General features: G+C 31.1%; 1 protein-coding gene across 1 annotated transcript; it reads left to right on the forward strand.

Moving 5' to 3' along the window:
- Positions 1–228: 228 nt before the first annotated feature.
- Positions 229–14,261, forward strand: LOC116777415 (WW domain-containing adapter protein with coiled-coil homolog). Its single transcript, XM_032670947.2, has 10 exons — positions 229–459; positions 563–596; positions 1,174–1,444; positions 2,498–2,809; positions 9,736–9,894; positions 10,012–10,148; positions 10,554–10,815; positions 11,035–11,180; positions 11,281–11,408; positions 12,460–14,261. The coding sequence occupies exons 1-10, from the start codon at positions 419–421 to the stop codon at positions 12,533–12,535; spliced, it is 1,566 nt and encodes a 521-aa protein (XP_032526838.1). The 5' UTR covers positions 229–418; the 3' UTR covers positions 12,536–14,261.
- Positions 14,262–14,316: the final 55 nt, after the last annotated feature.

A 14,316-nucleotide genomic window follows, 5' to 3' on the forward strand; every position in this document is an offset into this window, starting at 1 on the left:
CGAAATAGTTCCAAGACTCTTTTTATATAGAAAAAAAACTCTATTGTTAAATTTATATAGAATATTTTCAAAACATCTGATTAGATATTTTAAGAAATATATATTTTTTTATTAATTTTAAATTTAGTGTAAAATAATATACATGTTAATATGTTAAAAATTGCTATCTTACCATCGACAATGCAGACAAAGCTGAACAACTATCGGACGTTCTCGTCGTTCCTCTATAATCTTCGTCCTCGATACATTTTTTATCTCTTTCATGTTTCAATTGACTCTATCTTGAGTAGTAGAGTGTCTCGAATGTGACATGGCGTCCATCAAGAAATATCACGGCCTCCTATAAAACTGTTTTAATGACAGTGGTCTCTTATTGAATTTTATTTCAGAGGCCGTAATAAATCGTACATTTGCATTGATGGTAATGCATGCAAGGAAACCTCAGCGAATAAGCGATGGGTAGGACGCTTTTAGATGCCTCGGCTTAGCAATCTGTAGATGGCGGTCGCCGATAGTTTTTCTGTAACTTGGGTGAAGGACTAAACATTTTCATTTGTTTCAGGTACTTTGAGAAGCACCAGACCCATCCGTATCAGGTAAGCATTCTTATATGGAGTCTGATAAACAGTAGCAGTTATGTATACAACTTTATACGAATATAATTATCAGTTGATTTATATATTCCTCTACGTAATAATAACTCACGACATTTCTTCTTCTGACTGTTTCGTGTATTGCAGTTAACCTAATTTAACAACCAGCTAAAAGTGTTCAATTTTGTCAGGTTTACAGTTACACTTAATTGGATGTTAAAGTAACTTTAGTACTTATAATTTTAATTTCAGTTCATATTTTGTCGCTTTCTCTATAAATACGTAATAAAAAACAAGAATATATGGAGCAATGTTTGTAAATCAAATTTGTGACATTACAGGTAATGGCTTGGCTCACTTTTGAGCAAAATAAACATATATGAATTATTAGGTTCCTAGTGAGAGTTTATGTCAATTGAAAATAACAAAATAATCTATTTAGGCCCATGGTTATGTTTTAACCTATAGCATATTATTCCAATAACAAAAATGAATATAAATATGCATATACAAATGTATGTTTACAAAGGCTTCAATAATTAAAAAAAATGCATTAATTTGTCATGTTTTTGTAATGCAGAAGTACAATTCCAAGAGAATTGCTAATGACTACAGTACTTCTGACAACCGCTACACACCACTGCGATCCCCGAATGGTAATGTGTCAGCGCATGGCCATGGTGCGCTTGCGGGCCATGGTGGTCACACGGGCCATTCGGGCCACGGCCACCACCACTACAACCATATGCTTGACGACAGGGGCTATCCAATATCACGCAACTCCTACATTCAAAAAGGTTCAGACAAGGAGAGAGATAGAGACTACAAATCCTGTAGAAATAAGTATACAGGTAAGTCAGCCATACATTTATTTATTTTGTATAATTATTAAATTGGTATTTCCATATTTTTATATATATATTGAATTGTAATATTTATTAATTATAATTTTTGTGAATGTGCAGATAAATATGGTGATATTACAGGAATGCAATACATAATATTTTCTATTTATTTCTTTGACTATGGATCATGTTTCTATAATTACAAAGGGAATTTTGTATGTTTAAATTATAAGTAAAAAATATTTTTTATACCTTCTTAAATACTTGGTTATATTGTTATGTATTGCATTGTTATATTGAAAACTAACATTTAATATTGAGTATCTTGTTTTAAATGGAAATTATGAGTAATAATCCATGTGGCATTCCTAAAACACTTTTTTCTTTAGTTTAAATTGAAAAGGACTATTTGGTAATTAAATCATCAAATACATTTATCCCAGGGCATTTATAATGCTTTTTTTTATGGCCAACACACCAATTCAATAATAATGTATAAGGTGGTGCAAAAGCAGTATTTTCATTAAAAAAAATTTACTTTCAACAAACATTCATCATGTAAGAAGATTTATCTTAAAATTATTGTTAAATTTAGAATATTATGTTTTTAAACTAAGATAAGGAGAAGTTAAAAATATTAATTTTTTAAGAGATTCATTGTTTTTTAGTGAAAACTTTAGAATATTTAATGCATGTTTGGAAATATTTGTAAATTAGGGTTATTTTACTTAAATCTCTTATATTTTAATAAATATTATTAAGAAGAGCAAGAGATGCCAAAGTTGATTGACTATACCTGAGGTGTATATAACATTAGTAATATATGTGATATTATTAAATTATTGATATGCTTTCAGCCCAGCTTGCGTCCTTAGAGCTATGCGTACAACAAAATATTTAATTTAATATCTATTCAGGACAGAATTGATAGCTGCAGGCGAAATTGTCTTTTTTTATGTTTTATATATATATATATATATATATATTTTCAGTACCTATGATATAAATTCAGTATATATTTTCGTTTCTCCAATATTTTATTATATCAAAATATTACAGATGTCAGATCACCTAAGGAGAAACGTAACAAAGACAGTGAGAGGGAGAAAAATAACTATGAAAGATGTGAATCGGAGAAAAAGAGTAGGACTAGTGGCATGAGTAGTAGTGTTAATAGAAGTAGTAAATATGACAAAAGAAGTGCTCCTACTTCAAGCGTGCCTTCGGGCGGTGAATGGTCAGAACACATTAGTTCATCAGGAAAGAAGTATTATTATAACTCTATCAGTGAAGTGTCACAGTGGGAAAAGCCTAGGGAATGGGACTCAAGACGGACCTCATCCAAAGATTCTACATATTCATCAAGAAGCAGTAAGTTGTAATGTTTAATTGTTTATTATATTTAATACTTTAAGCCAAAATTATTAATATTTCTAAAATAATTTTAATACATTATTAATAAGATTGTTATATAAGAAGGAAAGATTTAATTAATATAAAAAAATATTGTTGCATTGTTCTATCATGTAACATTTCTGAATTAATTATTGGGCATAAACACTTCCCCCCAGTCTACTGTTGTATTTGCAAACTATAATTAATAAATCCTTACAAGGTTATTCCCCACTGTACCTAAAGTCTCAGATTTCTTTACTAAGCATCAATTTTGGAATATAGTAATTTAAAGGCCTTGCAAGATTGTATTCAAATATAGGGATGTGGTATTTGCTATAACAAGTAATTTAATTAAATAGATTAAATTAGTTTTATTAACAAATGCTTATAAAATAGAGCTATATTCTGACCAAAGGCAGCTTTCTATGAAAAACTAAATTTCAATCTCACTATGTTATAGTTGTAAAATTTCTTACTATTCTATGCTAGAAAGATTAAGATTGGTTTTTTAATGACTAAGCTGGTAACTTATATACAATCGTAAGTATTATATACAATCATTCCTTTAGAAGGTAAAAGTATAATAAGAATTAATTTAATAACTTACATACTTATTATATAAATGTCATCACCATTTGGCCAGTCAATGTAAGGGGCATAATCAATTTCTCTCAAAAACTAATAAAATATGGTACATAAGTATATGCGAACAAACTGACCCAATAACCTTTTTACCGGACTATTATAATATCATATATGTACATACTATATATGTATGTTTGTAAAGTTCTTTTCTGCGATGTATTGTTAATATCTGTAAGATTTTAAGCTATTATATATTATATTATATATAATATTTCGACAATTCTGGTATAGTTCGATTAGTTATATATAAAACTCCATGTTATCCTCCGACAAAACCGTCGTGTTTAAATAAAAATATTGTTAATTATACGTCTTTAACGTAATCTGTTTAATGAGGTAACAAAATAACGGAAATTCCAGGTCATGTGCTTAAAATTTTATTAGGAATAAGAAATTATCAATGATATGCTTTTAAAATGATAGTATTGACTTAATGACGCTTTTTGTTGACTAGTCTTAAAATCAGCTGTTCGTTTGACCTTCATTTACAGAGTTATTGCAACGTAGTTAAAACTTTTTAATACTCAATTACATACATATCTATTGTGAATTATATTTTGTCTGTTTTTTCGTATACATAAATCTCTAAAAAAATATAATATTGTTTAAATCGCATCGAAAATTATTAAGTACGATACTAAAATATTTTCGCCTTTGCGTTTTCAGCGAAGATTACCGTAATGGGCTCTTGTGTATTTAAAATTTTTCAATATAAAAACTAGTTTTTGCCCGCGACTTCGTCTGCGTTAGTTTCAGAATTAGAAATGTATAGCTGACCGGGCGAATTCTATTCCTCCTTAAAGACAGTAGATGAGAAGATTTTGTATTTCATCAACTTATTTTTTTTCTCTTTTTCAATCAGATGAAAAGTATCCTATGTCCTTTCCCTTGTTCTAAGCTATGTCTCTACCAATTTTCAGTCAAACCCGTACGGTCGTTCTGGAGTTAAAAACAATGTAACTAACACGACTTTCTTTTATACATAAAGATATAAAATGGAAGCGCAAACATATTTTTATGTGATTGCATTAGCAATGTATGTTATACTGTAAAAAATTAATATATATTTTATAGTTAATATTATTTTATAATTTTTACATTATAAATGTATTATATTTTACATACAAGTTTTCTCGAAGTGTTTTTTTGATATCTTAAGCGAAATATTTCATTCTGTATCTTCTACATAAACGACAATATGTCTTATGAAAGAGGTGGGTACTCAGTAAGGTCACTACGAAATAAAATTAAGTGTTATTATATAATATTTAGGTATCTATATATGTATATAATTATTTTTTTATATTCATTTTTAAATAATTATAGGTTAAAATAATATAAACTAATTACTTGGTTAAGAGGATCTCACAGAATATATTAGAAAAAAGTTACGTGTTATTGTCCAATTTTTTGGGTTTTCATTATTATTACTATTATTAATTTTGTTATTGCTCAGTCCTAAGCCATTTATTCAAATGTATCTAAGTTATTTAAACCGTTAATTGTTTAACTTTGTCTCTTTTGTAATATATCAAGAGGGATTTGATAAATTTAGAATAAGTAATAAATGATATAATTGATTCAGTAGGTATATTGGAGGTGACTTATTAAAAATACAGTCCTGAGATTTTTCTCTCAAAAATCATATAAATAAATTATTTACCAATATATGTATGTAATTTTGCACAATTAGTTTTTTCCTTAGACGATGAAAGCTTCAGTACTGTAAATGACAAAAATTTAGAATATATAATGCTTTATTTGTATGTAGTGGTCTCCTTTATGCATACGTCGTGCATGCTAAATCGTAACACAGGACAGTTGTTATTGCTTTGTAATTTTCAAATTATCCAATTCAACGCTGTTCCTTTTTGCAAGTACAAAAGAAATATATTTATCTGAAGCTGTCATAACGTGATAAAAGAAGGGAAATGACTTTGAGTGCTTGAATTTATTTTAGCAAGAACGTAAATAAAAAAATACGAATAAAATATTAAAATAAAAACCAATTTCACTTCTAGTATCATGCATTCCAGTTGTAAGTGAAAATTTTTTTGGGTCGTAAGTACACTAATGGAGAAAATTAAGACATCATTATCTAATATAAATTATTCTCAATACCATTCCATGTGGAAGACTTATTAAGCTTCAAGTTATTTTAAGGATGAATGAAAAAAAATATTAAATGTCATGCTAGTATCTTTTAAAGAAGTCTTTAAAGTGACCATATATTTTTGAGATATGGAAGAATAAAGTGAAAATTATCCTTTTCAATTCATATACCTATAGCTAAATGAGAAATTGTCGTCTTGAAAGAACAGGAACAAGTTGTAACGACTAACAACACCTTTGTGATAAATAAGATTTTTAAATAGGAATATTTATTTTAAGCCTGTGCATCAAAAATGAGATGGTATATATACTTTTTTCATGATTTGTATTAAGATTGCCGAATACGTATTAATTCCTTTTTATAAGATAAAAAAAAAAACAAACTTTAAGCTTGTAATTATTATTTTTTACTCCGATGAAAAATAAAAATCCTGAAAAATATTTTGAAAAATAATCACAAGTTTTTATATTTTTGACCCTTACTTTTTATAATAGTGTGTTTTATTTAAGTATTCTAGAAACTGTTTCAAAAAAAAAAAAAGGTTTTATGAGTATTTTTATCTTCTTATAAGAATCAGTATATGCAAATATAATATATGAATCTCAACCTGCCTAATTCAATACGTAATAAATACTAATAATTCAGAATATTCTTTAAAAGTCGAGCAAGAGAAGGAACTAGTAGTCACGGTACGAATTTTTATATCATGTTATGACATCAATTCAAGTTGAACATTAGTAGAATATTCTCTATTAACACATTTATTTTACTATGTATCTCTTCATTTAAAACTGTTGTGAACGTTCTATTTAACAAATTAAAATACATTTATAAACGTAGGTCATCTGTACAAACTAGTCACATGATTATTATGAGGTAGACAACGTTTTAGTTCCAATGTCGTAGTAAAATACAGTCACAAAATATAAATTATGAATTTGTGTCAGTTTGTTACCATCAAAATATTTTTAATGACAGAAAATAGATAAATAAAACACGACAATTTTAAAACAAGAGCGATGATTCTGTATTTCATGTTTCTTAACAAAACATCAATCAACTAAACTCTAGAAACTATAAAACATTTAAAACGTCGCATTCAAAGATAATTGTCCTTCCTACCTAGTATAATTGTGAGGTTTAATTAATAATTAAGTCGTTTTTCTTTTAGTCGCAACAAGAATGAATATGATTTGTTTTTTTTCTTATCAAATACGTTAACGTATTTCCAGTTGCGGAATTATGTTGTTTTATTTTTGTAATGTAATGTTGGTTTTTTCATCCCGTTGCTACAATAGGAAAAAGGAGGAATTCTATCAGAATATTATAGAATTATCAAGCTGTGTAAAGTGTAGTGTTAGCTGATAAACAAATAAATAGAATTACAGTTGTGACAATAACGATTCCACAATACACATTACCAAGCCAAATTGTTAGTAAATCTGGTGCCACTTACTCGGTAATTCTTTAGTAGTAGCAGTCAACATCTAAAATTAACTGGCAATGTCTATCGATCTGCATTTAAAACGTTCGTATAGCGGTTTTACAGTAAGTTTGCGGTTTTTGCTGTACCCTAGGCAGTAGTCTTACCGCAACATAGTTCCCCTGCTATTGTCGTGGTGGCCGCGGTTAAAAATGGCTTTGTGAGTTTTTTTTTTATGTATAGCCTCTGATTGTATTATGTGGATAGGGTAAGTTGATAAAGTATAGGGTTGGCAGTTGGTAGAACACGCTATATTACGTACATAGCCCTTTACACATAAGGCTACCTAGTAATTCTATTAAAAATTGTATTATGAAAATATTAATTTATTTAAATTCTTTTAAAGAACACTTTATTGGAAACAAAACTAGGTAACTTGTGCCATACATTAGGTATTAGATAAACATTGACCGTTGCAATCGAGTTTTTCTATATTACTGACTAGAAATTTGTACTTGCATTGATATATATCCTTGCTGCCATGGAAAAAAACTACGGTAGTTTTACATCAAAACATTCAGTCCCATTCTGGGTTCAGTCGTTCGTGACGTAGACCAGACCATAGGTTCCCAATGTTTCTTCTGCAATATTGCTCTCTCAGTAAAATCGTTACTGGAATACGTGTACCATGTTCAAAAAATAATCAAGAATGTAAATACCAAATTTAGTAACAAAAAATTTCATCGCTTCTCCATTGCAGTTCTAAACTAAATCAAAGAAAATTGTGTGTCTTATATTTTGTGTTTATAGAATAGTATAATGCGTAATGTCCCACGACTTCGATATGTTGATAAAAAACAAAATAGAACTGATGAAAAATAATATTTTATTTCAGTTTTCTGACGTATAAACTAAAATCTGTCAGTTCAGTCACGTATTATGTTTTTTGCGAATAGGTTTTTAATGTCACAAAAAACTAATCTTGTTAAGATATGACCAAGCTAACTCTAGCAATAGTTGTCTCGCAATTTCTCATAGTAATATATTGGTTATTAGAAATGCCTTGGGTTCAAATATGGAAGATCCTCACATAGGCTTAAGAAGCTTCTCGTTTAATTCAGCATTTGCCAAATTTTTTTTAACAAATGAAATTGACATTATATATGACATCAATAAATAGCGATGTTTCAATGACCAGCATTTGTTAACTTAATATGGATTTTTCATACGTGGCTATTTAAATTTTGATATCTTATTGGAACATTCACATTCAAACACTGTCTGTTTTAAGAGTACAGACGTGTCAAATTTTTCTATAGATCGCCGTAATTATATTTTTTTCAACATGTTCGTCCAATGGAGGACGTCTTTCCAATGATCAGATTACTTATAAATCTCTTTCTTTATATTTCTTAGTATCTAATACAGTTTTATTCTAGAATCAACGATTCAAAATTTTAGGGTTTATATTGTTTGCTTATTTTTACCGGTTCAAAATAATTTATTCATTACTTTTGGTACAGTTCTTGGTTACGTAACAATAATACAAACGTTGCATGTTTGTTTACCGTAGGAAATATTTATGTAACTTTTGGAAGTTTTTAAAAAAAAAACCTGTTACGCTGTCCTATCACCAAGTTAGTAAAATTTAATAAAAGTATTTAATGCATCCCTGTATAAAATTTGTTCTCTAACGAGTAGCGGTAGTATATAATTTTTAAAAGACATTCCTGTTTTCATGTTAAACTTGTGGAATACATGGTAATGTTATATTTGTTCAAATCTTCTTTGTCGCAACTTAACATTCAATGTCAATATCACATGTAGGTCAGTGACCCCGATATTTGACAAGTCCGTTAATCGTTTTCTGTAAACTGTTAACATTTTCGTTTGGAAACATAGGGAAAGAGAACTTAACAAAAAACCTAAGAATTAAAATTAATTTAATTTAATGTATAAAAATGGTTAAAATGCAAAATTATACACAGTTATATTAATAAATTCGTTTTCTCTTTTATGATAAAAACTAAATCTTTATCCACGAAACTAATTTTATCTTTTTATACGTAGTTTTCTAAATCAGCTGATTTTAAATATTTTCATATCCCTGATAGGGTTCTTTTTTCTTAGAGTTATTTTACTTACTGTTAAGTCTTTGTAATTTTGAATTTGTAGATTATTGTACTAGCCAAAATAATTCGTTTGTGCTAAAGTCGCACACACACACACCCAATCAGTCTTTGTATTCGATATTAAAATATAATTTAACTAAAAAAAAAAGATATCCGTCCTTGTAATTATATGTAGCAAACCTATTTTTCTGGGAACTAGCCCGTGGTTAAGTTTTCTTAAGTAATATAAAATAAGGGTTCAAAAATTCACTCGTCATCAGGTTATCGTTGTAGTTTGCATCCGATATAGATTTGAATTTACAGCATCACATCGGATGAAGATTTGTAAATTAACAATTTTGATGTTAATAGGTTTTCAACACTTTTTTTTGTTGAAATTTCCCGAGCTATTTACATTAAGCAATTATAGAATAATCAATCAACTCTTAGGAATGAAAGATAACAAAATTGTTCTACTAAAGAATATGATTGTGAATATGTAAATGAAAGATATAACATTTTATCGAAATTTTCCAGCGTTAAGGATTCTTGTTTGATGTAGTCTTGACATGAAATGATATAGAATGTTACAAGTTATCATCATGTACAGATCGCGAGAAGAGATCCAGCTCACGGTCGGGGCGTCGCGAGCCGGAGAAGACAAACAAACGATCCAACAGCACGACAGAAAGATACTGGAGCAGCAGAGAGGATGACTTACACGAACGAGGACGGACGAAGCACTCCTCCTCACAACACGACGGGAAAGGTTCATTCACCTAACCTCACTGTATTATAAGAATATTTTATAATATGATCATGTCCGAACGCGACATTCATAAAGTTATAGATTGAGGATATGAACAAAATACTTTACTTATTCCAGAGGGTCAATCGCTGCAGGATATGGATATCTCACCGGACCGAAGCACGCCCCTGTCGGAGAGTTCTCACGGAGCGCGTGAACCGCCGAGGGACGGTGGAGTGCCTCCCGTTGTCGTCCTCGACAATTCCAACCAACCGGTAATGAGACATTGATACTTACGTATTCATTTCATAGAAACTTTTAGTCATACTTATACTTATTAATTTAATCCCTTCTACTTTGCCAATGAAAAGCGATAGAATACATAGACAAGCCGTTTTGCTAATAACAATTTTAATAATATTTGTTAAACTACAAGAGTTTCAGAATATAATACTCAAGATATGTATGTATGTATGTACATACAAATATGCGTATACACTATTAGTAGAATCAAATCAAATGGACAATTTTGCTTAATACCGTAATAGTTATTTCATAAAACGCGTCCAGAGTAGTCGCGCGGTGATATAGTTCAGATTAAGTGTAGAATTCGGAAGGTATTAGATTTATTATGTATCACAAAAAAACTTTCTTTAAATATGTTTCAATTATTTCAATAGAGCGGTTCGTTATTGGCGGCGGCGTTACCGCGCATCGTGGGAACGGCGTCGATGCAGAGTGTAGTCCACGTGGCCTTGTCGGGGTGTGGCGCGGGTGGCGGCGGACCTGGCGTGGGTCCTCCGCCATGCAACAACGGCGCTTCGCCCCTCAGCGGTGGGGACACTCCTCACCGCGACGCGGGACCACCCACGCCCACGCACTCGGAGAACATAGACCCACATGCACCGCCGCTACATCTGGAGAACGCCCTGCCTCGGAAAAGTAAGCATAATGATAATTAATAAAACTTTTATGAACCATTTTTTTTAACTATATAAGTCAGATGCCGTACATTTGGAAGTAAAATATGTACATTGCAGTGAACAACCAAACTTTGGAAAAGATGATATCAAATGTAAATAATGTCCGCTTAATCTATTATTACTTGTCACTTTGTGGCGAACTAATTTATGTAAAAGCATTTAATCTGTTACGTTATAGTGGAGTGCCTAGGTAGCTATTCCTCAGTGGTGGGGAGCTCCTTACAGCACGCGCCGCCGATGCTCACACCGTCTCTAATAAACTATGTACGCAGCGATCTCACGGGACATGTCACAGGTTGGCCTGCTGACATACTAGAGAAACAGGTCATTATAACCATTATAAATGAAATCTATATTTATATTATATATAAAACAATATAAAATGTTTCATTTAAAATTTTAATGACATTATGTTTGTTTTCAGGCTTACAAGTTCACGGAAGAGGCGTATCAGTTAGGTTGTCTTCAATGCACGAGAGTGTCGGCTGAACTCAAGTGTTCTCGGTCAGTGGTACGACACACAGAGATCCAAGCCACGTTGCAGGAACAGAAGTATGTATTTAGAATATTATATTAAAACTTGAAGTCATCTTGAAAGACAGCACTAAGTAGATAGTGTAATGATTACTAGGCGAAATTATTTCTGTAGATATACTAAGACTTGTATTTTTTTAAGAAAGAAAATATAACAGCTGTCTGCTACATAGTTTTTGCTGACTATGGAGAAAGTCTATTCAGATCTTTGTACATTTTTATTTACTGAATAAAAAAAATTTTTCTGCGTCGAAACCCTCCGTACAGAAGAAGTGAAACTTAAGGCTAGAAATTGATTTTTAAGAAGGGGTAGAACTTGATTTTCAAGGTATTTTTAGTGTTTTTTTTGAGACAAACTCTATTAACATTACTTACAAGTCACAATTGATTGCCCGCTTGTGTTCGAGCGCCGCGAATTCCCTCTCGCTGTCTCTTTTTATCAGGGGCGTTAAACGTTTAACGCTACCTTGTTGGAAATCGCATGAGAAGCGTCACTTCAAAAAAAATGTAAGCAAAATCCCGTCCCAGTTCTATGGGTAATTTAATTTGCTTCCCTGTTCTACCACATTGTTAATAACAGTAATATAAAAACAGGTACAAAAGTATTTATTAAGAATGTATATTTTTGTTTCATTTTTTGCATTTCATTAATATGATCTCAAATATATTGCAAATATTTTGATGTTTGATGCCGTTTTGCAGAAGATTCCCATTTTTTTTATATAAATTTTTATGACAAAATAATAAATACGTGACGTTTCTCTTTGCTTTTCTTCTTTTGAACGTATTATATAACAAAATAAAATAAACAAAAAAGCGGACGGTCTTTATTTGTAAACAGGCAAAATTGAAGGAACATGTAGTCCCTTTTTTGTATAACATTTTATTAAGAAATAATGAAAAAACTTACTTAATATTATATTTTCTCTGCAAAATCATCTTTGTAAAATAATTTTCGTGCACAAAACTAATATTATAAACCAAAACTCAAGATAAATCTAAGTTTGTAAGTTAAATGTATATGTGTAACTGTTAGATTTATTTATAAATTCAATTGGTTTATTTCCAGAATCATGTACTTGCGGCAACAGATCTCTCGCCTGGAGGAGCTCAAGTCGCAAAACTCGTTTATGTCGGAGGACTAGGGTTTGCGGTGGGGGGCAGCCCCAGCGCCCCCCGCCCCCCGCCTCGTGTCCACTCTACCCCCCCTCCCGCCGGGGTTCCGGCATGCCCGGGGCGTCTGGCTGCCACGGGTCCCCACGTACTCACCGCAATCGCCGCCGCCACACGAAGCGCGTGCTGTTCATTCCGTTAAGTTTCTATATAATAATTGTAGACCGAGTGACTACTGATGTGTGTGATTTTGATGTTAATGATAATTGATAAGCGATCGTTTCTAGTGATCGTGTGACGGGTTCGGTCAATTAGAATGGTATTCCTTATTAGATGTGTTTGTAACTGATAGATTCGCCCGCGATCCTTAAATTTGTATCACATTTTTCACGGAGTAATGTAATCGGATATCAGACGTTGGTATCGTTTGTATAAGTAGGTTAAGTAGTTCGTGGATTCTTTTGAAGTGATCATTGCACAATACGAGTGTTAATATCCTGTCTCTTACATTTATTTAATACAAGTAGAAAGAAGAGTTTTGTGATTAGACATAATTGTGTTTGATTACAAAGAGCCTTTTGGATGATTTCATATAGCTTTCTATTTGCATGCTGCACTTACTACATTGAAGGGACTATGATTATTGAGTTCTTTAAGTGTAAGTTTCATAAAACATTTCGTTATAATATGTTTATTGTAAAAAATTAAATTATTAAAAATGATTCTTTCTTAGAAAATTATCGTTTTTCTATAATTAATATAATATCAAAGTGCCCATGTGCGAGAATGTGCGTTTAATGCGCTTGATGTTTATTTCTAATCAATCAATGTATAGACTCTGTAAAAACCAAGTATTTTGTAATAATTATTATTAAGTAACTCGACTTTCATTGTACTTTATGTTAGTTGATTTTTATTAAAAAAATCATATAAGCCTAATAAAAGCCGTCGTATGAACGGTTCGCTCGGGGGCGCCACTAACTAGATGTAGGTAGGTAAAGAACTCCGGTCTAGGTCTTTTTATTTTTTTAACATAGCGATATAATGATTAAATTGTAATACAGAATTGACACCAATCCATGTAATTATAATATAATATGTCAGATAAACAGAAGTACTGTGATATTCATTCACGTTCAAGCGTAATGATTGTGAATTGTATATAGGTCTGTCTGGGGCGCGCTACACTGCCAGCGTGTGCTTTGTTGACCGACCAATATAATTAGACTAAAGTCAACCCACCTCTCCCGCTCACCCCATCACCCCCAAAACTTGTCTCAGTACCTCTTATATGCGAGTCAAATGTGAAGTATAATTGTTTTTATATAAGATAATAAATGTGTGTTTGTTGTTGTTGTTATGTAATAATGGAAATGGATTTTAATATGTATATTTTGTACATATATTTTAATAGTAAAAAAAAATGTACACTATTAAATACAAGAAGAAAGCAATAAGAAACTGAAAATTTAAATTTAAAGAGGTGTTTTATAAGTAACGATCTGGATGCCATGTATGTCCGGCTACTTGTATGGTTTATTTTTTCTTCAGCCAGGTCTTTTTCTTGATGACGTCACATTAACGGTAGTCTAATTATTTTGGTCGTCTAGTATAGATCTTTTTTATACGGAGGAGTCGCACCCTCCGCACAGGGTTTGTCTATCATCATAACATTTCTTTTCCATAGTGACGTTTGTTTTCTGATATTGTTCGAAATACAAAGATTTTACCAGTTTAAATAAATCAATTTTAAATAAGGTTCACGAGTCTCACTTGACCTTCCCAAAAATATTTCACTATCAATTAGCGGTTT

This window comes from Danaus plexippus, chromosome Z (assembly GCF_018135715.1).
Source record: "Danaus plexippus chromosome Z, MEX_DaPlex, whole genome shotgun sequence".
NCBI classification, from domain to species: Eukaryota; Metazoa; Arthropoda; class Insecta; order Lepidoptera; family Nymphalidae; genus Danaus; species Danaus plexippus.

Bases quoted from the DNA above. Each gene is read 5' to 3' on its own strand.
- LOC116777415 (XM_032670947.2), top strand. From the start codon at position 419: ATGGTAATGCATGCAAGGAAACCTCAGCGAATAAGCGATGG. The intron at 1,445-2,497 runs GTAAGTCAGCCA...AAAATATTACAG, and splicing joins CTGTAGAAATAAGTATACAG to ATGTCAGATCACCTAAGGAG. The intron at 11,409-12,459 runs GTATGTATTTAG...GTTTATTTCCAG, and splicing joins GCCACGTTGCAGGAACAGAA to AATCATGTACTTGCGGCAAC.